Source organism: Gallinula chloropus, assembly GCF_964237585.1.
Source record: "Gallinula chloropus genome assembly, chromosome: 5".
NCBI classification, from domain to species: domain Eukaryota; kingdom Metazoa; phylum Chordata; class Aves; order Gruiformes; family Rallidae; genus Gallinula; species Gallinula chloropus.
The window spans coordinates 66,754,963-66,778,730 of NC_140090.1; the positions used below are offsets into that span (position 1 = coordinate 66,754,963).

At 62.9% G+C, this 23,768-nt stretch overlaps 4 protein-coding genes across 7 annotated transcripts; 2 read left to right on the plus strand and 2 right to left on the minus strand.

Moving 5' to 3' along the window:
- Window positions 1-265: 265 nt before the first annotated feature.
- On the minus strand, window positions 266-5,436 carry ZDHHC16 (zDHHC palmitoyltransferase 16). 3 transcript variants are annotated; one of them, XM_084264690.1, is made up of 11 exons: window positions 5,232-5,436; window positions 3,758-4,010; window positions 3,358-3,552; window positions 3,108-3,196; window positions 2,862-2,890; window positions 2,542-2,675; window positions 2,263-2,310; window positions 1,604-1,689; window positions 1,193-1,311; window positions 1,043-1,113; window positions 266-725 (listed from the first exon to the last, which is right to left on the minus strand). In XM_084264690.1, exons 1-10 carry the CDS (start codon window positions 5,252-5,254, stop codon window positions 1,076-1,078), a joined length of 1,014 nt encoding a protein of 337 aa, XP_084120816.1. In that variant the 5' UTR covers window positions 5,255-5,436; the 3' UTR covers window positions 266-725; window positions 1,043-1,075. The 3 variants fall into 3 exon arrangements, with proteins under 3 accessions (XP_084120816.1, XP_084120814.1, XP_084120815.1); XM_084264688.1 differs by having other exon boundaries at window positions 1,188-1,311; window positions 5,232-5,430; XM_084264689.1 differs by lacking the exon at window positions 2,263-2,310 and having other exon boundaries at window positions 1,188-1,311; window positions 5,232-5,433.
- Window positions 5,437-6,298: 862 nt separating this feature from the next.
- On the plus strand, window positions 6,299-8,660 carry EXOSC1 (exosome component 1; the record flags this gene model as incomplete). Of its 2 annotated transcripts, XM_084265159.1 has the most annotated exons (8): window positions 6,299-6,339; window positions 6,572-6,687; window positions 6,843-6,917; window positions 7,543-7,631; window positions 7,870-7,903; window positions 8,042-8,092; window positions 8,179-8,263; window positions 8,402-8,660. In XM_084265159.1, the coding sequence occupies exons 1-8, from the start codon at window positions 6,309-6,311 to the stop codon at window positions 8,506-8,508; spliced, it is 588 nt and encodes a 195-aa protein (XP_084121285.1). In that variant the 5' UTR covers window positions 6,299-6,308. The 2 variants fall into 2 exon arrangements, with proteins under 2 accessions (XP_084121285.1, XP_084121284.1); XM_084265158.1 differs by lacking the exon at window positions 8,402-8,660 and having other exon boundaries at window positions 8,179-8,385.
- A 496-nt stretch (window positions 8,661-9,156) lies between these two features.
- Window positions 9,157-11,751, minus strand: PGAM1 (phosphoglycerate mutase 1). The gene is made up of 4 exons (XM_084265331.1): window positions 11,520-11,751; window positions 10,889-11,163; window positions 10,219-10,399; window positions 9,157-10,124 (listed from the first exon to the last, which is right to left on the minus strand). Exons 1-4 carry the CDS (start codon window positions 11,656-11,658, stop codon window positions 9,955-9,957), a joined length of 765 nt encoding a protein of 254 aa, XP_084121457.1. The 5' UTR covers window positions 11,659-11,751; the 3' UTR covers window positions 9,157-9,954.
- A 486-nt stretch (window positions 11,752-12,237) lies between these two features.
- On the plus strand, window positions 12,238-22,993 carry RRP12 (ribosomal RNA processing 12 homolog). The gene is made up of 34 exons (XM_084264470.1): window positions 12,238-12,391; window positions 13,094-13,329; window positions 13,423-13,506; window positions 13,724-13,800; window positions 13,980-14,085; window positions 14,243-14,359; window positions 14,474-14,612; window positions 14,909-15,036; window positions 15,309-15,407; window positions 15,484-15,575; window positions 15,653-15,764; window positions 15,912-16,009; window positions 16,124-16,238; window positions 16,497-16,639; window positions 16,970-17,091; window positions 17,222-17,286; window positions 17,398-17,560; window positions 17,660-17,817; window positions 18,178-18,245; window positions 18,421-18,514; window positions 18,716-18,874; window positions 18,999-19,079; window positions 19,162-19,267; window positions 19,372-19,479; window positions 19,600-19,757; window positions 20,096-20,187; window positions 20,289-20,447; window positions 20,578-20,750; window positions 20,863-20,979; window positions 21,279-21,328; window positions 21,602-21,680; window positions 21,895-21,962; window positions 22,330-22,412; window positions 22,618-22,993. The coding sequence occupies exons 1-34, from the start codon at window positions 12,253-12,255 to the stop codon at window positions 22,718-22,720; spliced, it is 3,891 nt and encodes a 1,296-aa protein (XP_084120596.1). The 5' UTR covers window positions 12,238-12,252; the 3' UTR covers window positions 22,721-22,993.
- The last annotated feature ends 775 nt before the right edge of the window (window positions 22,994-23,768 follow it).

The window sequence follows — 23,768 nt, forward strand, 5'->3', positions numbered from 1 at the left end:
TGGGTGGGAAGGGCAGGCTCTGCACACACATACAGTGTGGGGCAGCCCCCACCCAGGAGGAATAAATATATCTGTTTTGGTAACATTGTCTCCATGCAGCCCAGGCAAGGAGCCCCTGCCATCCCCTGGTTTGAGGAGCTGAAGATGCTGCTGGCTGTAGCCCCTGACTCTTTCCACAGTGGGAAAGGGGGGCTGTCCCTGCCCAGTGCTCCCTGCAAAGGAAAAGAGCCAGGCCTTCTTACAAAAGGAAATATTTATTGGGTGGTCTTAAAAAGGTTCTGTGGGGCGTGCTGGGGGGCGGGAGTGCCATCTCTGTGCCCAGCCCTGCTGGAGAGCTGAGCCGTGCTGGGCTGTACCTGTGTGGGTGAGGGCAGCACCTTCAGCTGCTGCTCCCTGCCATCATTTCCTGGGGGCTGCCTGCAGCCACCGAGGAGGCAGGAGGGCAGCCAGCCCAGCACCGGCACTGTCCGACGTGTCCGTGGCTCTGGGTCCAGCCAACCATGCGTGCCAGCACCCGCCTTCCGCCAGGCCCCTGGGCCAGAGGGACTGGCGGTGGCACAGCAGGTCCCCTGGGCGCTCCCCTGCCCGCAGGGAGGGGCAGCTGCTGCCCTCAGATGGCCAGGAGTGGGGCGCGCTGCTCAGTCACGCAGGGAGGCAGGTCCCAGCTCAGGCCTGTGCCGTGGGGTAGGTGAGGAGAGGGCAGCAGGACGCGGGTGAGCCAGTGCCTGCGGGGAGAGGAGGGGGGCTGCGCCAAAAAGCTGACAGTCTCTGTGCCCTTTAGCTCTGCGGAGCTGAGCCGGGCTGTCAGCACCAGTGAGGGCTGTGAGTCCCCAGGCTGCCACGATGGCTGAGCTCTCTTCACAAAGGGGTGCTGGGTAGGGCAGAGCTTGACCCAGGGCAGGGCTGAGGAGTCACAGGGCAGTGCACAGCCTGGGACACTCGCTGTCCTGTTCCACCCAGGAGAGAGAGCCCCAGTGGCCTCACACCCCCACGTGCTCCTGAGCCACCACCTTCCCACGCAGGGTCCTTCCTGGGGTCTTACCTTGGCATGTCCACTCCCAGGAACACCTTCCAGTTATCCCAGCCACCATAACTGTAGGGGTTCCTGAAGACCTGCAGGCCGGGGAGATGGACATGATGTCTGGCTCTGCCCTGGCCGGCCCTCCCGCTCCACGCTCTGTGCTCACCTTGCCTTTCTTCTGCAGCCTCTGCCTCTCCTTCTTGTTGATGTGCCTCTCGATGCTGGTTTCCCCACGAGTGATGAGAGCGGCGTGCCACAGCGTGAGGGCACCCAGGGCTAATGCAACCGAGCTGGGGACAGCAAGGAACAAGTTACACACAGGCCCTCCCTCCCTGGTGCTGTGGCTGTGGGGAGCTGCTGCTGCCTCCCCCCACCCCGTGGGTACATAGGTGGGTCACTTCACCTAATCCCCTGTGACAGAGCCAAAATCTCTCCTCCTCTGTGGCCAAAGAGCTGGCCACGCAGGGACATCTCTGCTTAGAGCAAGTCAGCCCAGCCCCAAGGAGGCAGATGATGTCCCAGGGCAGGGGTCTGCCCCCTGCTTCCCCCAGCACCCTCCCTCCCAGCCCTGGGCCTCCTTACCTGCACAGGACCCAGAGGTAGACGATGCTCTTATGGAAAGCTCGCTGGCGGAAGGAGAAGGTGGGTGGTGGGGTCTGGTAGTATGTCTGAAAAAGGACCCGAGGGGGTGCAATTACCCAAACTGTTCTACAGCTCAGAGCCAGACAGGGGGACTGCTGCACCCCTCCCCAAGGCAGGGCTCTGACAGCTAGAAAGGATCATGGCTGGAACCAACACACCAGCTGGGGTGAGGGGGGGGGCAGCCTGGGACAGCCACAAGACAGACGGACACCTGAGCGCTGGCGTGCGGGTTGCAGCAGGGGGCTAGAGGCAGGGGGCTGGGAGCAGCTTTGGGATGCCTCAGCTGGGGCTGGGGGCGAGATGTGTACCCGCTGCCGCAGCTTCCCCAGCAGCGGGGCCTGAGCAGCACATGCCAAGCAGCTGCCACCAGCCAAAGCCCCTGGAAGCCGGGTGCACAGGGAAGCCTACCCCAAGCTGCTGGAGGCAGTGCCTGCTGCAGAGCTGCCTGGCCAGCCCCAGCTCTGGCACATGAGATGAGCAGAGGGACTGGCTCTGGCTGTGGGGTGCTCCTTGAGAGCGGGGCCCCAGGCAGGACCCGGCCTGCATGGCAGCTCTGCTCTGCACTGCCTGGAGCAGCTGTGGGGGCAGGAATGTCCCACCTGGTTGGCAGCCACCGGCAGTCTCTCCTTCTCAAGCAGTTTCATTCTCTAGGGGGATGGAAAACAGGGCACCAGTTACATGTCTCAGAGGAGGGGGGTCCCTCTTCCTCAACCCTCCCCACCCCACAGGACAAGGGCAGCTGGGGGCCTCACAGGGGAAAGGAGAGGGAAAGCAAAGTCTTTGCAAGGCCAGGCCTGGGCCAGGCTTACTCTGCAAGCTCAGCCTGGAGAGCCCAGGCAGCCTCAGTGCAGGGCATGAGCTGGGGCTTCCCTGCTCACCTCAATGGCCGCGTAGGCATCCCGGAACATCTCCCAGCCGCTGATGCTGCAGTAGATACAGCCCATGGTCATGAACAGGCAGAAGGAGAAGAAGTAGCGGTGGTTGAAGTGTCCCACGCAGTTGTTTAGCCAGGCTGCCTCTGGGGTTAAAGATGTAACTGTGACGGGTCTAAACGCACCCCAGGGACCAGGGCAGTTCTTCTGGGCCCCAGCACCCTTCCCTGTGCTGGCTGATTCAGGGGCAGGGCAGGGAGAGAAGGGGGAAGCAGGGACAGCTCCCCCATGGGAGAGTGCCACGGGTTAGTACTGCAGAAGGATACGGCAGTGGTGGTCCATCTTCAGCACACACCTGGGAGGGAGGAGAGCAGTGCCAGTGTCAGCATCAGCACAAGCCCCGCGTTTGGAAGGGGGCAGGCAGCCCCCCAGCTCTGCATGCTGTGCGGAATTCAAGGCAAGAAGCTGGCAGAGGGGAAGGGGCCTGGGTCTCGCAGTGTGACAGGGGGCAAGGAGAGGGGGTCCCAGAGGCTGCCCCAAGTGTTGCAGTGGGCAGGGGGAGGGAGCCCTACCTGTTGCAGATGCTGCAGTGGTGGGTGCGAGCCGGCTTGGGGGCAATGCATTTCCTGCAGATGGAGACGCCGGTGAGATCGTCCTTGGCCTGCACACAGAAGAGATTTGTGCACCCAATCCCTGCAACCCCTTCCCTGCCCCCTCACCTCTCTTATGACCCCTCCCCACCACCAAGCCTAGCTGCCCGGAGCCAGAGGCCTCAGGCTGCTTCAGCTATTCCCAAAGCCCAGCTGCTGGTCAGCACCTCACCTGCGGCGGGTGCCCGGGCGAGGTGGTGATGGCCATGTAGTAGTGGAAGACAATCATGATGAGGTTCCAGTGTCCGTAAGCGAGGTGCCAGCAGATCCAGGCAGGTGTGTAGGTCTGGAGGATGAGGGGCAGCAGGCAGATGTAGACAATGGCCACGATGGAGCTCGTCAGACTGATAACCAGTGCCACAAACACCTACGGGAACGGGGACAGGGTCACCAGATGGGCAGCACCTGCCCCTTGCTGCCCAGGGAGAGGCATGGGCAGGATATGGCCGCAGGAAATCAGACTGAACCACATGCTGAGATCCTCAGGCCCCTTCTGCCTGGAGCACAGGCAGCCCCGAGACTCAGCTGCCCCAGAGGCACGCTCACCCCAGCCCCCAGAGCCAGGTACTCACCACGCCAAACCACCGGGTGACGTGGTCCACCAGCCAGTAGACAGGCTCGAAGAGGGAGTCAAGCACCACGTCGCTGTTGGTGAAGGAGTTGTAGAGCAGGGAGCGGAGGCAGAGGTGCCCGTAGTGCCACAGCTGCTCCGTCTGCCGCACCAGCTTAAACCGCCGCCGCCGGCCCAGCCGCAGGCACTTGAGGAGCAGGCGCATCACCGCCGCAAACATCCGCTGCCGGCTCCTCATCCCTGCCACGCCACGCCTGGGGGGGAGAAGAACCAGCTCAGCGTGGGCAGGGCACCCTGCTGCCTGGCTGCCCCTCGGGGTCTCCCCTCCTGGATGCACCGATGCCGCTCGCTCGGGTCCCGGTGCTGCTGGAAGCCTGTCTGCACAGCAGGGCCGGGGCCTCCCCTTCGCCCTGTGCAGGGATGCAGGGCAGGGGGAGCTCAGCGCAGGCTCCTGGAGGCTGTGGGGCCGCTGCTGCCAAGCCCGCTCGCTGTGGAGAGTGGGGGGCACAGGCCCCTCAGTGTCTGGGCTCAGACACTCTCTGGTCCCATCTCGTCTTTCCCAGCGGGGAGGGGGCCGGGGGAGCGACACGGAGAGTCTGACTCAGAGGAAACCAGAGAAGGGACGAGCATCCAAGATGCTGGGCCAGTTCCAGGGACTATCCCGGACCCAGCCCTTCCTGACAGGTTCAGCAACAGGGGAACCCACACAAGACACACATCTAAAAGCTGGGCCACGATTACCCCTGCTCACTCCCAACAAGCAGTGCCTGGATGCTATTTCCCTTCACCTCATCCTCTGGACCAAGCTGCAGAGGACACCCTGCACCTTTCCCAACCTCAGAGTCACATCTCCAAGAGTCCCAACACTTCCTCCTTCTCTTTGCCTGCATCTACCCTGGACAAGGCTGTGTGACAGCGAAGGAATGGCCCAGGGGCAGCTCCAGGCTGAAGTGATACTGTGCAGCACTCCCCCATGCCGGCTGAGCCCCTCATCCTGGCAAAGGGCTGTGTGGGAGCAAGGAGGAACCCGAGCCGACCCAGCAACTGGGAAAATGATCTGCAGGGCTGGGGCCCCCAGGCCTCCAGGCAGGCAGTGCCCATCAATATTAAGCAGCGAGGCTGCCCCCAGGTCCTGCCAAGGCACGTTCTGAGCCTGGGCCAAGCATTCACCTTGGCTCAGTGCCAGGCAGCGGTGCCACATCACAGCATCCCTCCAGCAGGGACCAGCTCCCTGTGCTCCCATTCCCACTGAGCAGCACCCATCACACAGCCCCAGTCAGCAGCAGGGAGGGTAAGGGCAGGAGCTGCAGCATCCAGACAAGCTGTCTGAAGGAGCCAAGGGCTCACCTCTGCCCTGCCAGATGGGCATGGGGCTGACCCCACAGCCAGGAGCTGGACACAAGGAGACAGACCCACCCCATGGCTTCTGCCCAGGCCTCCTGTACCCTGGTAAGGGGGAGGTGGGATATACAAACCCCAGTGCCATCCCCTTCTCCATACTGCCCCTTCACTCAAGGGTTCTTCTTTGAACACATCAGGTATGAAGCAGAGAAACACCTTCCTGCCTTGCAGCCTCTGCGTGGCACCTGTGCCCGTATTGTCAGCATGGTGAGAGACAAAACGCTACAGACAGCAGCAGGCCTTGGGGCTCCCCTCCAAACACACAGCACCTCCCCCCCAGCCGGCTTCCTCCTCCCCGCAGCGACCAGCTCCCATCCGAGGCTTCCTGACAGCTGGTCACTTGCTGAGCAGGGAGCACCCAGAGCAGGCAGCCGGTGCCACAGCCAGAGGGATGAGACGCCAGCAGAGCCACACACCCTCCCCGGCCCAGCCGGGCGCCCTGCAGCTCCCACCCTGCCCACGGCCCTCTCCACACCCCCGCGGGGCACTGCGCCCACGGGGCCGGGCCGGGCCAGCAACCACCAGCACCGCCCAGCCCAGAGGCAACGCGGCAGCCGGCCCGGCCCCGGCCCCGGCCCCGCTCCCGCCGGGCTGCAGCCGCCCAGCCCCGGGCCCGTGGCACCCTCCAGCGGCGCCCAGCCCCGCAGCCCCCACGCGAAGGCTGCCGGTTCCGGCAGCGGGAAGCCCTCAGCCCCGCTGCCCCCGCCCCGCCAAGCCCCCGGCGCCCCCCGGCACCCCCCGGCACCCTGTCCCCCGGCGCCCCCCGCCTCCCCGCGCCCGCCGCGCCGCCCGCTGCCTCCAGCCCCACAGCAGCCCAGCACCGCCTCCCGGCCCCGCACCGCCGCCCGGCCCCGCAGCGGCAGCGCCCACCTGCCGCCCGCGCCCCGCCGCCCGCCGTCTCCATGCCCGGCCGCCCTCACGGCCCCGCGGGCAGCGCCCGCCGCCCCCACGTACTGGACATGCGCGCCGGGCGCGCGGGGCACGCCGGGCAGCGGCCGCTGCCGCCGTCGTACTACAGCTTCCAGGGGGCAGCGCGCCCGCCTGCCGCGCCGAGCGGCAGAGAGCCAATAGCTGCGCCGCTTGCAGGGAGGCCTCGCTGCCGCCGGCCAATAGAGCGAGGGCTTTGTGAGAACGTACGGCGGGCGGCGAACATGGCGCCTCCCGATAGGTACTGCGTGCCCGGTGAGTGCGGGCTGAGGCGGGCGGCAGCGGGCTTGGGCGGGGGACGGGGCTTCCGGGGGGTGCCCGGGAAGGGGCGGCTCGCAGCCGGGGGCTGCCCCGGAGGCTGCAGGGAGCGCCTGGCGCGGGAAGGGCTGCCCGCCGCGCCGGGCCGGCCGGGAGCGGGCCCGGTGCTCGCGGCGCTGCGGAGCCTGGGGAGGCCGGAGCGGGCCCGTCCTGAGCGCCCGTCCCGCAGGCGAGCGGCTGTGCAGCACGGAGGAGGCCACGGCTGGCAGCGGGACTTACACCCGGCACGGCTTCATCTTCTCCTCGCTGGCTGGCTGCCTGGAGAAGAGGAGCGAGGACAGCGGGGTGAGCACAGCCCGGCCCCGGAGCTGCCTGCCGGGCAGCCCCTTCCTTCCTTCCCTCCCGGTTCGGTAACTGGGCTCCAGCGGGGGCGCTGGGAACCTGGCGCGGCCCGGTGCTGCGCGGTGCCCGAGCTGACCCTCTTGTCTGCGGCTCTGCAGCTGCCTGTTGTGTCAGTGGTGAGAGACACCGAGTCCCAGCTCTTGCCCAACGTGGGAGCTGTGGTGACGTGCAAGGTAGGGCACCCTGTGCTGACCCTTCTTCCTGCTTGTGCATGGAATGGGATGGGATGGGGAGCCCCTGGGCCTGGTGACACCCCCTGTGCAGCTCCCAGCAAGGCAGACAGCCCAGTAGCTCCCTTGGGGCCCTTGCTCACAAAAAGCCAGATACCAACATGGGGAGCACTTGCCTCAACATGTTCCCTGCTCTTGCTGCCTGTCCTGAGGCTGAGGTGGGCAGAGGGGAGGGTTCTGTTGACTCTCCCTTCCAGAAGTCTTCCCGGGGGAGGGTGCACGGAGGGAGATGCCTGGGACAGCTCCAAGGAAGGGTGGCACAGACCCAGGATTGGTTTCCCCATGGCCCTGATGGTGGGAGGGGGAGCAGGGTCACCACGGTTCTCGATCTTACTCGTGGGTCTTGAGTTGCACAAGTATCATCTTCCTCGCCTGGCTCGCTGCCAGCTGTCCCACCTTTGCCACCACTTCTTGGGTCACAAGGAGGAGGGGGTTGAGTGAGACATGAGCTCCTTGCATAGAGCCCTATCCTGCCTGCACCCTGCCCTTTCCCTGCCTGGCGTGGGGTGTGCTGGGGTGAGCACAGGCAGCCCAGTGCTGGCAGTGATTCCCCTTTTCCTCTGGGCAGGTTTGCAGCATCAACTCCCGCTTTGCCAAAGTGCACATCCTCTATGTCGGCACCACGCCACTGAAGTCCACTTTCCGGGGGACAATACGGTAGTGTGGGGGCTGGCTTGCCCACGGGACGGGGTCCCAGAGCGCCCCGTCCTCAAGGGGGGAGGAAGGCTTTTCTGGGCGGCACAGCCAGCTGCCCTGGCAGGAACTCTGCCCTGAGCGCCGGGCAGGTGTCCAGCAAGTCCTGGCGAGCACCCAGGGAGGCCGGGGCAGCTCCTGCCACGGGCTGGAGAGTCGCCTTTGCTCACTGGTGCTCGTATCCCTCCGTATCCTTTTTCAGGAGAGAAGATATTCGAGCCACGGAGAAAGATAAGGTCAGTGAGGCTCTACTGGTGGCTCTGTGCTGCAGCCACCCCCACTCCTCCTCTCTGTTGGGGGGTGGGGGGTGCTTTTCCCACTGCTGATAAGCACCTGGGCACACTGTGTGGTTTTACCTGCTCTCTCCTGCACAGGTAGAAGTGTACAAGAGCTTCCGCCCCGGTGACATAGTCCTGGCCAAAGTTGTATCCTTTCCCTGTGTGCTGGGGGGTGTGCAAGGAACAGCAGAGGCCCCTCGGGGAGGACTTTCCCTTAACCCCCCTCTAACCAGATCTCGCTGGGGGACGCGCAGTCCAACTACCTGCTGAGCACGGCAGAGAACGAGCTGGGGGTGGTGGTGGCACACAGTGAGGCAGGTAGGGACGGGCTGCGGGGCCCAGGCAGTTCTGCCTCACCCTCCCTGACTGAGGGGGCAGCTGATGCGGCCTCCCTGCTTTCCACATGGAGGAACGTGATTTTGGGAGGGGGAAAGCCCTGATGTGTGGTGTCTCTAGGAGCGCAGATGGTGCCCATCAGCTGGTGTGAGATGCAGTGCCCACAGACACACAGCAAGGACTTCCGTAAGGTGGCCCGTGTGCAGCCCCAGTTTCTGCAGACCTAGCAGCCCCCTCGCCCCCAGGAGCTGCGGGGACCCTGCAGGGCGAGGGGCTGCCCAGCTGGGGTCTATGGGGCCAGAGCAGCCCCTGGGCTCCAGCCTCCTCCGCACAGGCACACAGGACGGACTCTGTGGATAATAAAACACTTTTTCTGAGAGCTCTGTCCTCTGCTTGGTTACACCCAGAGAGGGAGGGGTGGATGGGTGGTGCTGCCTCCAGCCTCCAGGCCCCGCTGCTGTGGGGATGGCTGCTCAAGCACTGCAGCAGGGAGGAAGCACGTGGTCCCAGCCTGCTGCCACGGAAGGGAAGGAGGTGAAGGGCAGAGTTCCCTTTGTAGCTGGGTGCTCACCTCACCTATTTGTTTCCCCACATCTGCATCAAGTGCAGGGCGCAGCTCCTGTTCCTGCTCCAGTACCCAGCCCCTGTGCCTGCCCAGATACCCGGCGCAGGCTGCGCTCAGCCCCCAGGCACCGCATCTCCTGTGCACACACACCCCACGTGCTGCTGAGACAAGGGTGTGCCACGCAGCCGGCGTGCCACACAGCCGGCGTGCCACACAGCCGTCTCGCCTGACCCCGGCAGATTGCGGAGCTGTGCTTTGCTCCCTGGAGCCCAGCCTGCCCTCTGCCCCCCAGGAAGACACCAACACCTCGTTATTGCGCATTAACTTTTATTGAACTGGAACAAGACAGCTGCTATCGGACAGTTACACTGACCCCCGTGCAAGCCCAGGCTCAGGGCAGAGGGGGAGGCCACAGCAGCAGGGCTGTGCACGTGGGATGGGGCACAACGGCACCTGCTTTGCCAGCAGGACGAGGATGGGGTTTGGCTGGGGGGCGTATGTGGCAGACAAACCTCTGGACAACAAGCTCCCTCCCTTGCCCTTGTCCAAAGGGAATAAGTTAAAGCAGGGGCTGGCAGAGTGAGGTCCAGAGTTACAGGTACCACCCTTGGGTGCTGTACCACATGCACCAAAATACAACCCATTCAGCACCTGTGCATCCCCCTCCCCATGCCGCACACCCACCAGAGGATGGAGTGCCCATCTTGGGAGCTCTGCCTGTGCTGCGCCCACCCCACTGCTCCCGGGATGACTAAAGCAACAGAACTACAGTAACTGGGTGATGAGAGCTGCTGGGGAAGCAAAGCAGAGGAGGAGCCTGGCACGACAAGGGATCGCTCAGCGCGTCCCCCTGCAGACAAGGCCCGAGGGCTGGGATTTCGGCACAGAGAGGCGTGTGGTTGCTGCTTGGCAGAGGCAGGCCTCCCTTTCACTCACAGCCCCTTGCCCCCAGGCTGTCTGCAGAGGGGAGCCTGGTCCTGAGGGAATGGACCTAATCCTGGGGAGCTGCTCCAGCTCTGCAGCTCCAAGTTCCTACGGCTGTGGGGATGTGCACAGAGGGGTGGGGGGACGGCGGGGGCTCTACTACGTGCTGGCCTGCTGCCCGCCCTCACTTCTTGACCTTGCCCTGAGCCGCGACAGCCTCCATGGCCTTGCGCACCGTCTCCTCATCCCCCAGGAACTGCATGGGCTTGACAGGTTTCAGGTTCTTGTCCAGCTCGTAGACAATGGGGATTCCCGTGGGCAGGTTCAGCTCCATGATGGCCTCTTCTGACATGCCTGTGAATGCAGAGGTACCATCACTCATTGCCCGTTCTCACGCCAGGCAGGGCAGTGGGATGACCCCAGTGATACACCCGCCGAGCTGACGTACCTTCCAGGTGCTTGACAATCCCACGCAGGCTATTGCCATGGGCGGCGATAAGGACTCGCTTGCCCTCTTTGATCTGTGGGACAATTTCCTCATTCCAGAAAGGCAGAGCCCGGGCGATGGTGTCCTTTAAGCTCTCACACGTAGGCAGCTGGTCCTCTGTCAGGTCAGCGTAGCGACGGTCCTGGGGAAATGGCCATGCTCACACAGCAGCCCAACACCTCCAGCAGTGTGGGAAGGTGGTGGGAAGGGGTTGTCCCTCTCCAAAATTCTCCACCTGAGGCCCAGCTACATGTACATAAAGATGGGCTTGGAAGCAAAGAAGCACCTTTGAAGTCTGAGGCTGCAATCAGCCATGATGGGGGCTGTGAGCCCCTCATGGGGAATGCCACACACTGCTTGCTCTGGGCAGAGACCAGAGCAAACATCCATGCATGGATCACGGGACTAATGATTAACAGAAGTGTCGTTCCCTCTACTTTGAATCTGCCCACGCAGTGCCCAGGGATTCAACTCCCCAGGGAAGGAGGAGGACAAACTCATCCCAACCCTAACCAGCACGATGCATGACAGCCAGAGAAGACCTTGTGGTGGAAGCCAGACCACACTGCAGGACTTAAAGTAGCTTTTAAGAGCCTCCAAGCAAGGCAGAGTAGGAACAATGGAGTCTTACCTTGCTGATGGTGCTGTAGAAGGGATGATCAGACTGCATGGGAGGTGGAGGGATGTCATATGAGCGCCTCCAAATCTTCACCTGTGCCTCACCATGCTTTGCTGCCGTCTCAGCCTTGTTCAAACCAGTGAGAGCCCCGTAGTGCCTCTCATTCAGGCGCCAGGTTCGGATAACGGGTAACCACATCTGATCGATGGCATCCAGGACTGTCCAGAGGGTACGGATGGCCCGTTTCTGTACCGAGGTGAAGCAAATGTCGAACTCGTAGCCGGCATCTAGAAAAAAAAAACGGGGAAAGGGGGGAGGGGAGGGACAGGGACGTGAGGGATTTGAGCGCCGGGCCTTACGCAACCTGCGAGTGCCAAGGGCGGCGGCCTGACTGCACCGGTACCGGTGGCGTCCTCGCGGCCACCGGCCCAACCTCTCGAGCGACCGTTACCAGAGGCGAGACCCCCGGCACCTGAGGCTCTCCCCTCAGTACTGGATCCACCCCCCCTGCCCCCCGCCAGCTCAGAGGCGCCCCCCGGCGCCAGAGGGCCCCAGACCCACCCCCGCGAGGCCCGAGGCCGCGCACTAGGCCGCAGCCCCCGCCTCACGGCCTCCCCCCCCCCCATTTACCGGCCAGACGTACCTCGGAGGGCCTCGCCGCCGCGCCGCGCCTCCTGCTGACCGGCGGGGCTGAGGTCGGCGTCGTACCAGCCGCTGAAGCGGTTCTCCAGGTTCCAGGCGCTCTCGCCGTGGCGGACGAGGACGAGGCGGTAGGCGGCCATGGCGGGGGAGCGGAGCGGAGCCGAGACGGGGCCGGGGCGCGCGCGCTCTGCCTCTTCTCCTCACGCTGCCGCCGCGCGCGACTGACGCTGCCGGCGATGCCCCGCCCCTCCCCCGCGCGGCCAGGGGCGGGCTGGCGCGCGTGCGCAGGGCGGCGGGCGGGCGGAGGCGCACGTAGCGCATGGCGCGGCCGCGAAGGGCGGCGCGACCTTCAGGGGTGTGACGTCACCACGCCGCCACGCGCGCGCCCTCGCCCACCGCCGGGGCTGGGCACCCGCGGCCGGCGCCGGCCCGGCTGCGCCTGCGGCACGGGGGGTTCGGCGCGGGTGCGGCGCGCTCGGCCCCCGCGGAGGGATGTCAGGCAGCCTCTCTTGCCCATGGCTGGCCCTGTGCCCCTCGGGTCCCCCACTCTAGCCCCGCCGCCGGGTGCGACCCCGCTCAGCTGTCCCGACACCCTCCCCCCCCCCCCGCACTCCTCGCCGGGTGGCGGCCAGCCCTGAGGGCAACGATGCCCTCACTCAAGATGGCGGCTGGCGCCGGAAGCGGAAGGGGAAGGGGCGTGGGGCGGCGCGGCGGCACGTGGAGCCGGTTCCAGCATGGCGCGGAGCGGGCGGCTCCGTTCCGGCGCCGCCGCCAAGCTGAAGCGGTGGCGGAAGGGCCACAGCAGCGACTGCAACCCGGAGACCCGCCAGCACCGCCTGGCCGCCCGCAGCCGCTTCTGCAGCAGGCCCGCGGGTGAGGGCAGGGAGGCGGGTGGGGAGGCGGGGGCGCGGCGCGGGCAGGGGGGAGCTGGGGCGGGGCAGGGCAGGGCGGGGCGGGGGGCCCCCCCGAGCCCCGATGTGCAGCCGCGGGAGGCGGCGGCAAGCCGGGGAAGAGAACCGAGCTCGCGGCGTAACGGCCGCGTCCTCCCCACCTGCGCTGTGTCACCGGCCCCGTGGGAACGAAACGGGACCCGTCACCCCGCCGGGCCCGGCGCGGGGACCCCGCGGCCGCCAGGACAGGGCCCGGCCGTGTGAGCTCCGGGCGGCTCGTGGCGGGAGTGATTCGGCTTCCCGAAAGCCCCCGGCGGGGCCTGAGGGTGCTGCTGTGGTGCCTGGCACCCAGGGGAGCACAGCCGGGGCTTCTGGTCAGAAGGCTGCGTAACGGAGAAGACAAACCCCAGAGCGTCACCATGTCGCAGCCCTGGCTGCTGCTGGCCGAGGAGATCTTCCTCCTGCTGATGAAGCAGCGCTTCTTGCAGCATTCGCTGGTGTCTGATTTATGGGGATGCAAAGCCTGTTACCACTGTGCTTTCTCCCATCAGGAGGGAGTGGCACCTATGTCATGCGTACTGGAAATGAGCTCCAGCCGAGCTGGTCTGGCTGGGAGGGGAAGCAGGGAGTGGTGTAGGGGTTTTTGGGGTGATTGGCAACGTAACCTCACTGTTCACCCTGGCAGAGAAAAGCAACTTGACGGTGGATGCGGTGAAGCTGCACAATGAGCTGCAGTCGGGGTCCCTGCGGTCGGCGCGGCGGAGTGACGGTGCCCAGCTCCCTGTGGAAGGGGAGGATGCTGGGGAGGCCGCCACGGAGAAGTCCTCGGGCACCTTCCTGAGCGGGCTGAGCGACTGCACCAACGTCACCTTCAGCAAGGTGCAGCGCTTCTGGCAGTCCAACTCTGCCGCTCACAAAGAGGTACTGGGGGGAGCAGGGCCAAGGGGGTGTCTGGTGGGTTGGACCCCTGGACGTGAGACTGAAGCACTGACCTGCTCCGCTTGCCCTTTGTAGATCTGTGCCGTGCTGGCAGCCGTGACAGAGGTGATCCGCTCGCAGGGGGGCAAGGAGAGCGAGACAGAGTACTTTGCCGTGCTGGTGAGTGGTGATGAGGTGTGAGGGGAGCTGCTGTTGGCAGCGTGGGTCGTCTGTTGGGTGGGGGTGGTGGTGGAACATGCTGTGCTCATAGACAAGGCCCCTAGGCATCCTTCTGCAGAGATGCTGTTGGGCTGTTGCTGGTTTCTCTGCTCCCCTCCCAAGGGTTGGGGTGGTGTGAACCCCCACTTCCCCTTGCTTACCCCTCCTCTGTTCCCAGATGACCACGCTGGAGGCAGTGGAGTCCCCAGAGTCGCTGGCTGCAGTCGCCTATTTGCTCAACCTTGTCCTAAAGCGGTAAGCAGCTCACAAAAGAGCAGGGAGAGCTACCTGGCCCCCATCGTGGAGGAGGGGCCAGTGCTGTCCCAGTTGCTGGGCTGAGGAATTGATCCAACTCTGGGGTGGGCTGGGGATGCAGTTCCCTATGAAACGGTCACTGTTCCTCACACTGCTGGTGCACCCCTTTCTCCTCACAGGGTCCCGAGCCCTGTGCTCATAAAAAAGTTCTCAGATGCTTCAAAAGCCTTCATGGGTATCGTGTCCTCACAGGCCTGCAGCAGCTCCACCTCTGCCCTGCGATGGGTGAGTAGCCAAGAGGCAGCCAGCCGTGCCAGCTCTGCTGAGGGCTGGGGTGGGGGCTGCTGCTCTTGTAGGGTGGTGTTGGGTGCTCAGCCGGAGGCTGTTGCAATACAGGGAGGTGTAGGGTGATGCTGATGCCCCTGCTCCTCCCCTGGTGTAGGTCCTCTCCTGCCTGGCCACGCTGCTGCGGAAGCAGGACTTGGCAGCCTGGAGCTACCCTGTCACCCTCCAGGTCTATCATGGCTTGCTGAGCTTCTGCGTTCACACCAAGCCCAAGGTGAGCTCCCGAGTGCCCCTCAAGAGGGATGACATTGCCTTTGGGGCTCATTCCTAGGGCTGGCTGTGCCCTCAGGCTCTGTGGCTTCTACTACCTGGGCTGTCCTTCCCCCAGGTGCGGAAAGCAGCGCAGCATGGCGTGTGCTCCGTCCTGAGGGGCAGTGAGTTCATGTTTGGAGACACGGCCCCTGAGCACCACCCTGCGGCACCTTCCACTGCCAAGTTCTGCGTGCAGGAGATCGAAAAGGCTGGAGGTGTGGAGTGCAGGAGCAAGGGGTCTGCAGCTGAGGGTGGGGGGCCCTGTGGCCATGGGAGGATAACAACTTGAAGGGAAGAGGGGAGGGTGCAGCACTCTGGATTTCTGGGAAGGGCATAAAATGCCTCTGGGGCACCTAAGGTGTTTTGGGGAGTCTTCAAACATCTGTCTGTCACTTTGCCCTTCCTAATAGTCAGGGGAGTGTTCACCCCAACTCCATGGGTCAGCCTCAGCTCTGTCATGGGGGCTTTGCCATGGGGTGCCTTGAGCTCAGGCGTGTCTCTGCTCCCACAGGCACCAAGGAGGCAACCACCACCCTGCACGTCCTCGCCCTGCTGCGGGACCTGCTGCCCTGCTTCCCCGCGGCCGTGGTGAAGACCTGCTGTGAGACCTTGCTCCGAGTCATGACTCTCAGCCACGTGGTGAGTGTCCCCGTGCCAGGGTAGTGAGGGCAGCCCCTTTGCCCCTCAGCTGCTGGTTGGCAGCCTGGGAATGCAGGATGGAAATGTGGAAGAGCCCGAGGCAGCTCGTGTTGCTGGCCCAACTGCTGTGGGAGCGGGAGGCTGAAAAAGATGCAGTTGCAGCAGCACTGGGCTTCCCCAGGCAAAGCGTTGTTTGGGGTAGGGAGGGCAGAGGGGGTAAAGGGGTATCTCCTGCCGTGGAGCTCCCCCTCCTGATGCCATTTCCTTCGCAGCTGGTGACGGCGTGTGCCATGCAAGCCTTCCACAGCCTCTTCAGTGCCCAGACCAGCGTGGCCTGCCTGCCCGCCGAGCTCAATGCCCAAATCATCACCGTGAGTGTGTTGTGCCAGCATGGGGAGGGATGGTGCTGGCAGTGCTGTGGCACCCACTCGCTCTCTGCTTCCCCAGGCCCTCTATGACTACGTGCCCAACACGAGTGACCTGCAGCCACTGCTGACCTGGCTGTCCACCATGGAGCGGGCACACGTCAACCTGGGCAGGTGCGGGCAGGGACCACGGCTGGGCAGGGGGAGAGGCAGCCACTTGGTCTCTCACCCACCCCTTCTCTCTTCTCCAGGCTGCAGAAGGACCTGTGCTGGGCTCATCTGCCCCGGCTCTTCTCGGCTGCCATGAACTGCTTCCTCTCACCACACTCCCAGGTGGTGTCAGCAGCAGCGCAGACCCTGGAGGTACTACACATGTGCACCTTGTTGTTCTGGGGGCCTCTTCCTGGGGGTTTGAGGCTTGCCAGGGGTGTGTGGTTTCCCCTTCTGTCCTTACTGTGTTCGAGGATCTGCAGTCTGCTGCCACCCCATTTTTCCTCTCTGCCTTTGCAGACCCTCCTGAACGAGTGCATCGCTCCCCACGTGGGTGACCTGGGCACCATCTCTGCATCTGCCCCAGCCCCAGCTGCCTACCTCTGCAAGATGTTCAAGTGAGGAGAGGCTGTCCCCATACGCCTGGCCTAGCACTGAGTGGCCTCTGCCCAGTCCCTGCTCAGTGCTGGGTCAGACCCTGCCCACATAACCATCTCCTTTCTCCTCCCCAGGTCAGTGGAGGAAGGCTTGACATACCGTTTCCATGCGGCGTGGGACGAGGTGCTGCGGGTGCTGGAGGTCTTCTTCAAGACATGTGGAAAGCAGTGCCACCCCATCATGAGGAAGGTGAGCCAGGCTGGGAGGGCAGAGAGGTGTCAGGTGGGGTGGCTGCACCGCTGCCAGGTCTGTGTTGCTCTCTCTGGCTGCAGAGTGGGGCTGGCTGGTGCCTGGTGTCCTGCCCGTGCACGGGCAGGGTGTGTGCAGCTCTGGGGTACAGCACGGGGGGACACACAGGGCAGCTGGCATCCCTGAGCAGGGGCAGCAAGTGACACGTGCTGTGCTTGCCTCTGGCTCCTCTGTGACCGTTCTGCCTTGTCCCTGCAGTGTCTCCAGTCCCTGTGTGACCTGCGTCTCTCCCCACACTTCCCCTACACCACTGAAGTGGACCAGGCGGTGGGGGCTGCTGTGAGCACAATGGGCCCTGAGGTGCTGCTGGATGCTGTGCCCCTGGAGATCGATGGCAAGGAGTGAGTACAGCCATGAGGGAGAGGGCCCTGCACCCGCTCCCAGCAGTGTTTCCCTCTTGCCACTTTCTCACATGCACCATCTCAAACCTCTCCAGAAACCAGTAGTGGAGTGCTTTCTCTCAGCTGTCATACTGGGAGACAGCCAGCTGTCAGTTTGTCTGTGGTTGTGCGCATTTTGCAGCTGTTTCTTTGTTCTCCATGTGATACTGGAGGTGTTTTGCTCTGCTGAGCTTCCCTGTGCCCAGATTTGGGGCTAAGTGGAGGTGCCTTGTGCCCAGGGGCTGATGCCAGCAGCTCCTGCTCTCCCTGACCCTTGTCTTCCCTCCCCAGGGAGACCCTGGACTTCCCCCGCAGCTGGCTCCTGCCGGTGCTGCGAGACAACGTGCAGGGCGCACGGCTCGGCTTCTTCACCAGCTCCTTCTTGCCCTTGGCAGCCACCCTGAAAAGCAGAGGTGAGGAGCATGGCACGGTGCGGTCCTGTGCTTCCCAAAGCCCCAGGGTGCTCTGTAAGACCTCCCTTCCCTGGGGTGGAGTGGATCTCTGCCACTTCTGCAGCTCTGCTCATCTCCTTCTCCTCTGCAGCCCTGGAGTTTACCCAGGCTGGGAAGAGCGTGGAGGCCAAGATCTACGACACGCTGCAGTGGCAGGTAACAGAGCGCCACGGTGGAGCCCTGCCACGGTGTACCTGTGAGGCCAGGATGGATGGTGGTGTCCCAGGTGAAGGGAACTGGCCTCCCACCTCTCCCTTTGCCTTCCAGGTCTGGACCCTGCTCCCTGGCTTCTGCACCCACCCCACAGACGTGCTGGGAGCCTTCAAGGGACTGGCTCGCACCCTGGGCATGGCCATCAGCGAGCGCCCGGACCTGCGGCCCACCGTGTGCCAGGCCTTGCGCACCCTCATCCACAAGGGCTGTGAGACAGGTGGGGAGGACAGCTTCTCCTGCTGGGCCTGTGTCCCCTACAGTGGCCCCCTGGAGAGGGGGAGATGCTGATCTGTACCCCTCTCTGTCATCTCCCTAGACGCAGAGCGGGCAGAAGTGGGTCGCTTTGCCAAAAATTTCCTGCCCATCCTGTTCAACGTGTACAGCCAGCCCCAGGAGGACGGGAGCGGCAGCGGCGCTCAGCGGCGCTCTGTGCTGGACACTGTCCGCGCTTACCTGACCATCACAGACCCCCAGGTGAGGAGGGCCTGGGGCAGTGCGGCAGGCTGTGTCTGGCTTAGGCCAGCATCTCCCAGCCAGACACAGTTCGATGGGGCTGTGGTGGGTGGCTGACTGCAGAGGACAAGAAGAGAGAAGCTGGACAGAGGGCAGCCCTTCCCTGCCCCTGTTGGGGGGACGTCTTCCCAGATGGCCCTCTGAGATTTCCCAGTTGTGCAGCCACATCTGGCACGTTGTGCACAAGCCCTTTGGGAATTTATTGAGCTCTTTTTGGACCCACTGGTGCTTCTGGTCTCCACAAAGTCCTGTTGGCAGGACCGGGTGGGTTGCAAACTCCTTTTGGTCAGTTCTGACCCCATTATGTTCCATGCTCCCCAGATGGTGTGTGGGTTCCTGCAGAAAGCCAGCGAGAAGCTGACCAGCCCTGAGAGCTCTGAGTTTACCAGGTAACACCTTAAGGAGGCTTCCTCCCAGTGCACAGTGCTAGGGCACTGGTACTGTGCCCTGAGGGGTGTGCTGCTCCCCTGCGTCCGATGAGACTCACAGCTCCAGAGCCCCAGCTTGGCTGGGGGATGTTAGTGACCCTGCAGTCATCCACCTGCTTGTCTCTCTCTGTTTTAGACTCTCCATACTAGACCTGGTGGTGGCAATGGCGCCTTATGCTGACACACAGTCCCTGGACTCCCTGTACCACACCATCCAGCCTTCCCTCCAGGTGAGTAGGCTTCCCAACAGGCACAGGGGTTGTGGTGGGGCACCGTCTGCTTGATGCCAGCTTGGACCCATGCTCTGGGGGCCTGAGCAGCTGCTATAAGGTTGGATCTCTGCTGAGTGGCATGGGGAGCTGCAGGTGTCCCTTCAGACACCCTGGCAAGGGAGTGCCCTGACAGTGGTGGCATGTTTGGTGTCCCTGCAGAGCAAGGAGCGCAGCATGCAGAAGAAGGCGTACCGTGTGCTGGAGGAAGTGTGTGCTGCTCCCCATCCCCCCTGCCAGGCCTTCATCCGCTCCCACCTGAGGGATCTGCAGAAAGTGCTGCTGGACTCCCTCAAGAGCGCAGCATCTCCGGCCAAGAGAGTGAGAGCAAGGGCTGTGGTGGCAGAGCTCAGCTGCTGCTTGGGGGGAGGGCATGGGGTGGGTGGTGGGGACAGCCAGGTGTGTGTCCCTGGGTGTACCAGTGCTGGGCTGTTTCCTTCCCCAGCCCCGGCTGAAGTGCCTGTTGCACATCGTGAAGCAGCTCTCTGCAGAGCACGAGCCCTTCGTCGCCGCCCTGGTCCCAGAGGTGAGCAGGGTCCCTGGGGGAATGTGGATGGTTCTGGCTGCAGAGGTGGCAGCAGCACTGAGAGATGCTTGTGTGCCTCCAGGTCATCCTGTGCACCAAGGAGGTATCGGTGGGGGCCCGCAAGAACGCTTTCGTGCTGCTGGTGGAGATGGGACATGCCTTCATACGTTTTGGACCCACCCACCAAGGTGAGCTCTTGCTCTGCTTGCTCAGCCCCATGGCTGCTCTGGGGGGAAATGGATCCTGTGCCCAGCACTCTGCTGAAATGGGCCTGAGTTACCCCCTGTTCCAGAGGCCATGGAGAGGTTCCTGCTCCTGATCTACGCGGGGCTCACGGGCTCGGTTACCATGATCAGCTGCACAGTGCTGGCGCTGACCCGCCTGTTCTTCGAGTTCAAAGGTGAGCAGGAGCGGGAGTTGTAGGGAACAGGGTCAGCACAGGGGGATGAAGCAGCACCCCTCCAGCAAAGGTGAGTGCTGGGAGGAGGCTGGCAGTGGTTGAACCCTGGTGCGGTTGCAGATCACCTGGAGCTGAGCGTGGTGGAGCAGCTTCTGCAGAACATCTGCCTGCTGCTGGCCTCCCGCACCCGGGATGTGGTGAAGGCAGCTCTGGGTTTCCTCAAAGTCACACTGCTGCTGGTGGACACCAAGCTGCTGGCCAAGCACGTCCAGACGATGGTGAGATCCTGCATGGGGTGCCCTGCAGAGGGTGGTGGGGCAGAGCTGGGGCATCTTTAGCCATCCTCTGCTTCTGCCCGGGAACCAAGGGCACAACCTTGATCTTGGTGGCTGGGAAGGCAGGGAAAGAGGTCCCTCTCCTAAATGTTGGCATGGACCTGCCAGAGAAGCCCCACGATCTAGCCCTGACAAGCAGGGAAACCTCCCCAAAGGCCCTGCCTGAGGTGGGTGTGGAGAAGATGGGCAGCAGGGAGAGTGAGGTGCCTGTGCAGGGAAAGGGTGTGAGGCTGGGTGCCCAGGGCATGGGTGCTTTGGTCTCAAGGTCTCTATCCTGGCAGCTGGAGGCAGTGGGGAACCTGTCAGATGACATGAGACGCCACTTCCGTATGAAGCTGCGAAACCTCTTCATCAAGTTCATCCGCAAGTTTGGGTGAGCTGGGGGCTCCTGGGTCGGGCCAGAGCAGCGAAGGAGCTCGCTGGAAAGTGGTGTGGGAGGAGGTGGGCACTGACCACTCTCTGTGTGCTCCTCAGCTTCGAGCTGGTGAAGGGGCTCCTCCCAGAGGAGTACCACAAGGTGCTGGTGAACATCCGCAAGGCAGAAGCCCGGAGCCGCAAGCGACGCTCCCTGAAGCAGGCGGCTGCAGATGCGGATGAAGAGGAGGCACCGCTGGCACAGCCCAGGGGAGACAGGTGAGGACAGGCCAGGGTGAAGAGAGAGCAGCCCCATCGGATCTGCTCAGCTGGGGACATCTGTGGGGCAGCTGGAGTCTGCACCCCTGGGCTTGTTCCATCTCTATCGTCCTCTCTGCCTGTTGTCCAGCATGGAGGAAATCCTGGCTGATTCAGAGGATGAAGAGGAGGAAGAGGAGAAACAGCAGCGGAGCAAGGGGTGGAGGAAGCAAGCACGGCAGAAGGGCCAGGCCTGGCTGAAGGAAGGGGAAGAGGATGAGCCCCTCAACTTCCTGGACCCCAATGTGTCCCAGCGAGTGCTGGGTGAGGAGTGGAGCTTGGGATGTGGCTGGGGTGGGATGGACGGGGCCCTGGGGGTACCACTGCCCCTGGGAGCGGGTCCTTCCCAGGCCCTGACCCATCTCTCTGTGAGCAGCCACCGAGCCAGGCCCCAAGCGGTCCAGAGGAGTGAGCCATGACTTCCAGGTGTCTGAGGATGGGCGCCTGATCATCCGCGAAGAGGAGGACGAGGTCGACAATGATGAAGCTAAAGGTACTGCCTTGGCTGGTGGGGGCCACACTAGACTTTCTCTGCTACTCCAGATGGTTTTCTTCCCACCATGTTGTATGTGGGAGCTTGGGAAGGGGTGTGTGTGGAAGTGGCAGGGGTTGGCGTGGCCTCGTGTCATACCCAGCAGCTCTTCTGTGCCGCTGACACCGGGGGGAGGGGGCCCAGCTCCTGTGCTGGTGCAGCAGGGACACCCTGCTGCCACAGCCCTTTCTGGGGACTGGCACAGTACAGGGGCTTCCCTGCACCATGTCCTGTGCTGACCCTCTTGTGCTGTGCTGTAGGAGCGGACGAGGAGATGGCAGATGTGCTGCAAGATGTGGGTCTCCGCAGTGTGAGTATGAGTATGGGGCGTGAGGTCCCAAGGAGACGCGGTGGGGGGGCATAGCAGAGTCCTGTAGCTCTGCCCCAGAGGACAGTGGGGACACTGGGCAAGTGTCAGTTGCTTGGAGAGGGTGTGGGAGGCTGGCTGGGGACAGGGAATGTATGCAGGCAGTCCAGAAGGTCTCTGGGCCCTCATGGGAGCAATCAGGAGGTCAGGGGTCCGTGGGAGGGCAGAACTGTAAGGACAAACCAGCTGCAGGGTCTCTGCTGCTTTCTTCTGCAGAAGAAAAGCCAGAAGCGTCGATTCAGAGAGGAGCCAGACAATGAGGAACCTGAGCCCGGGACCTACTCTCAGTACAGAGGTGAGTCCTCCCTGTGCCTGGTCTGGATCTCCCCAGGGGGCCAGAAACCACCTTGCTCTCAGCTGGAGCTCCCTTTGCTCATGGGAACTGGTCACCTTTCTTTGCTATCCTCTTACTTAAGAGCTGGAAGCAAAACCAGGAGCAGCTCCCCAGCTTGTAGCTGGGAAGGGGGAGCCCTGGGACCACCTTTGAACACACATTCCCTGTTTTCCAGCTGGAGGCTCTGGGATACACCGGCAGCTGGACAAGGAGCCATCCTTTGGTGCAGAGTACAGATCCAAGGTGAGGAACCTAGAGGGTCACAGGCTTTGGGGTGCCTCTGCGGCTTTTCTGGGCCAGGAAGCACCGTTGTTTGCTGGAGGTCTGGTCCAGCAGCACCAAGGTTGGAGAGGATCTCTGCTCCAGGAGGAGTTGCCAAACACTCAGTAGCTGTCAGTGTTTCCAGCCCATCTTGGAGGCCCTGTCTTGCCCTTGCCATGGCCGATTGCTGCTCACTGCTCAGAGCATCTGCAGCATCATGTGGGTGGGAAATCAGCTCTGAGGGCCTTGTGCTCAGCTTTTGGGAAGGCTGGGTGGCAGGGATGGACCAGAAAAGAACACATGGATATCCCCTGTGCTGCATCTTCTCCCATGTCGCTGTCTCCCACAGAAAGGTAAAGGTGACGTGAAGAAGAAGGGACAGCTTGACCCCTACGCCTACATCCCCCTGAACAGAGCTGGACTCAACAGAAGGTGAGGGTAGCTGGGAAGGGCATAGGGTTGGGAACAGGGCCAAAACCCAGGGTTGATCCTGGGTTTTGTTGTTAAGGGGTTTTAATGGCTCTGGGAGCTCCCTGCCAGCCTGTGTGCTGCTCCTTGCATCCTGGAGCATCCCTGTGCATTAGGCATGCCCAGTGCCTGCACTAATCCAGCCTCCTGCTCCTCCTCTTCCCACCAGGAAGCGGGCAAAAATGCAGGGCCAGTTCAAGGGGCTGATGAAAGGTGCCCAGCGCGGGGCCCAGGCTGGACGCAGGAACCGGCTGAAATCCCAGCGCCCGTGAGGAGCCTCGGGGGGCTCTGCCTGCACCTGCCCAAAAATGGACACCACCCCTTGGCTTCTGGACATTGGGGGCCAGGGACTTCGTGAGTGCAGGAGGTGGCCTGCATCTGTTTGAGACTCCCTGGGAAGCCCCCCCATCGCGTTACGGACTGATGGCCCAAGCCCTGTCCTCCTGTGCCTGGAGGAAGGTGCTGGGCTGCCAGGTGCAGGTCTGTGTGTGTGTGTAACCTGTAATTATTTCTCTATATTGATAAAACCCCACTGTTCCTACCTAGCCCAAATTCCTCCTCTTCTTCTCTTGCATTGGGTGCACTGCATCCCCTCTCCTCTGCCTCCTGCCCTGCACCTCACTGGGCTCACACCTGCATCACCCTGGGGCTGGAGCCCTCTCCCCAACTTGGGGCTTGCCTGGGGGCTGCCAGGAGCAATGCTGTGGTACACAGCTGCCTGTCCTCGTGCCCTCCTGGCGGACATACAGTAGAGCCCAGGTGTGGAGTTGGCCAAAGAAAGACACCAGCAACAGTGAAAAGTCCTTTGCTACAACCAGTTTCCTTACACAGATTCCCTCTTGGCAGCATCTCCTGGATGAATGTGGTCTCAGCCTGGGGATCTGTGCCATGGCGGGGAGTGTGTGACCTTGGCTGCCTCTGGTTGCAGTCATACTTCTTGCCTTTCTCTGTCCAGCCATACCTGGTGGTGGGGCAGAGCAGTTTGCTGCACATTCTGTGCTTTGCCCTTTCCCTTACCTGTGAGGACTGAGAAAAGCCCTTTCCTTTGCTCTGACCTCCTCCTGACAGCTAGATCTGAACAGCACTAATAATCCCACCATCTGGTTTTGCCCAGTTATTCCTGCACTGAGCCCAAAGGATGCTGAAGCAAGTGGAGCTGAGGGCATGGATGTTCACAGAACGTGGATGTAGCTGGTTTCCCTTCCTCTTCTGTGTGAAAACACCTTTAGTCCTTTGTTATTTCCCACAGTGGGATGTTACATGCTAGAACTGCAACGCTTCTCAGTCTTCTAAGAAGCTAAAGGGATTGTGCTTGTTCAG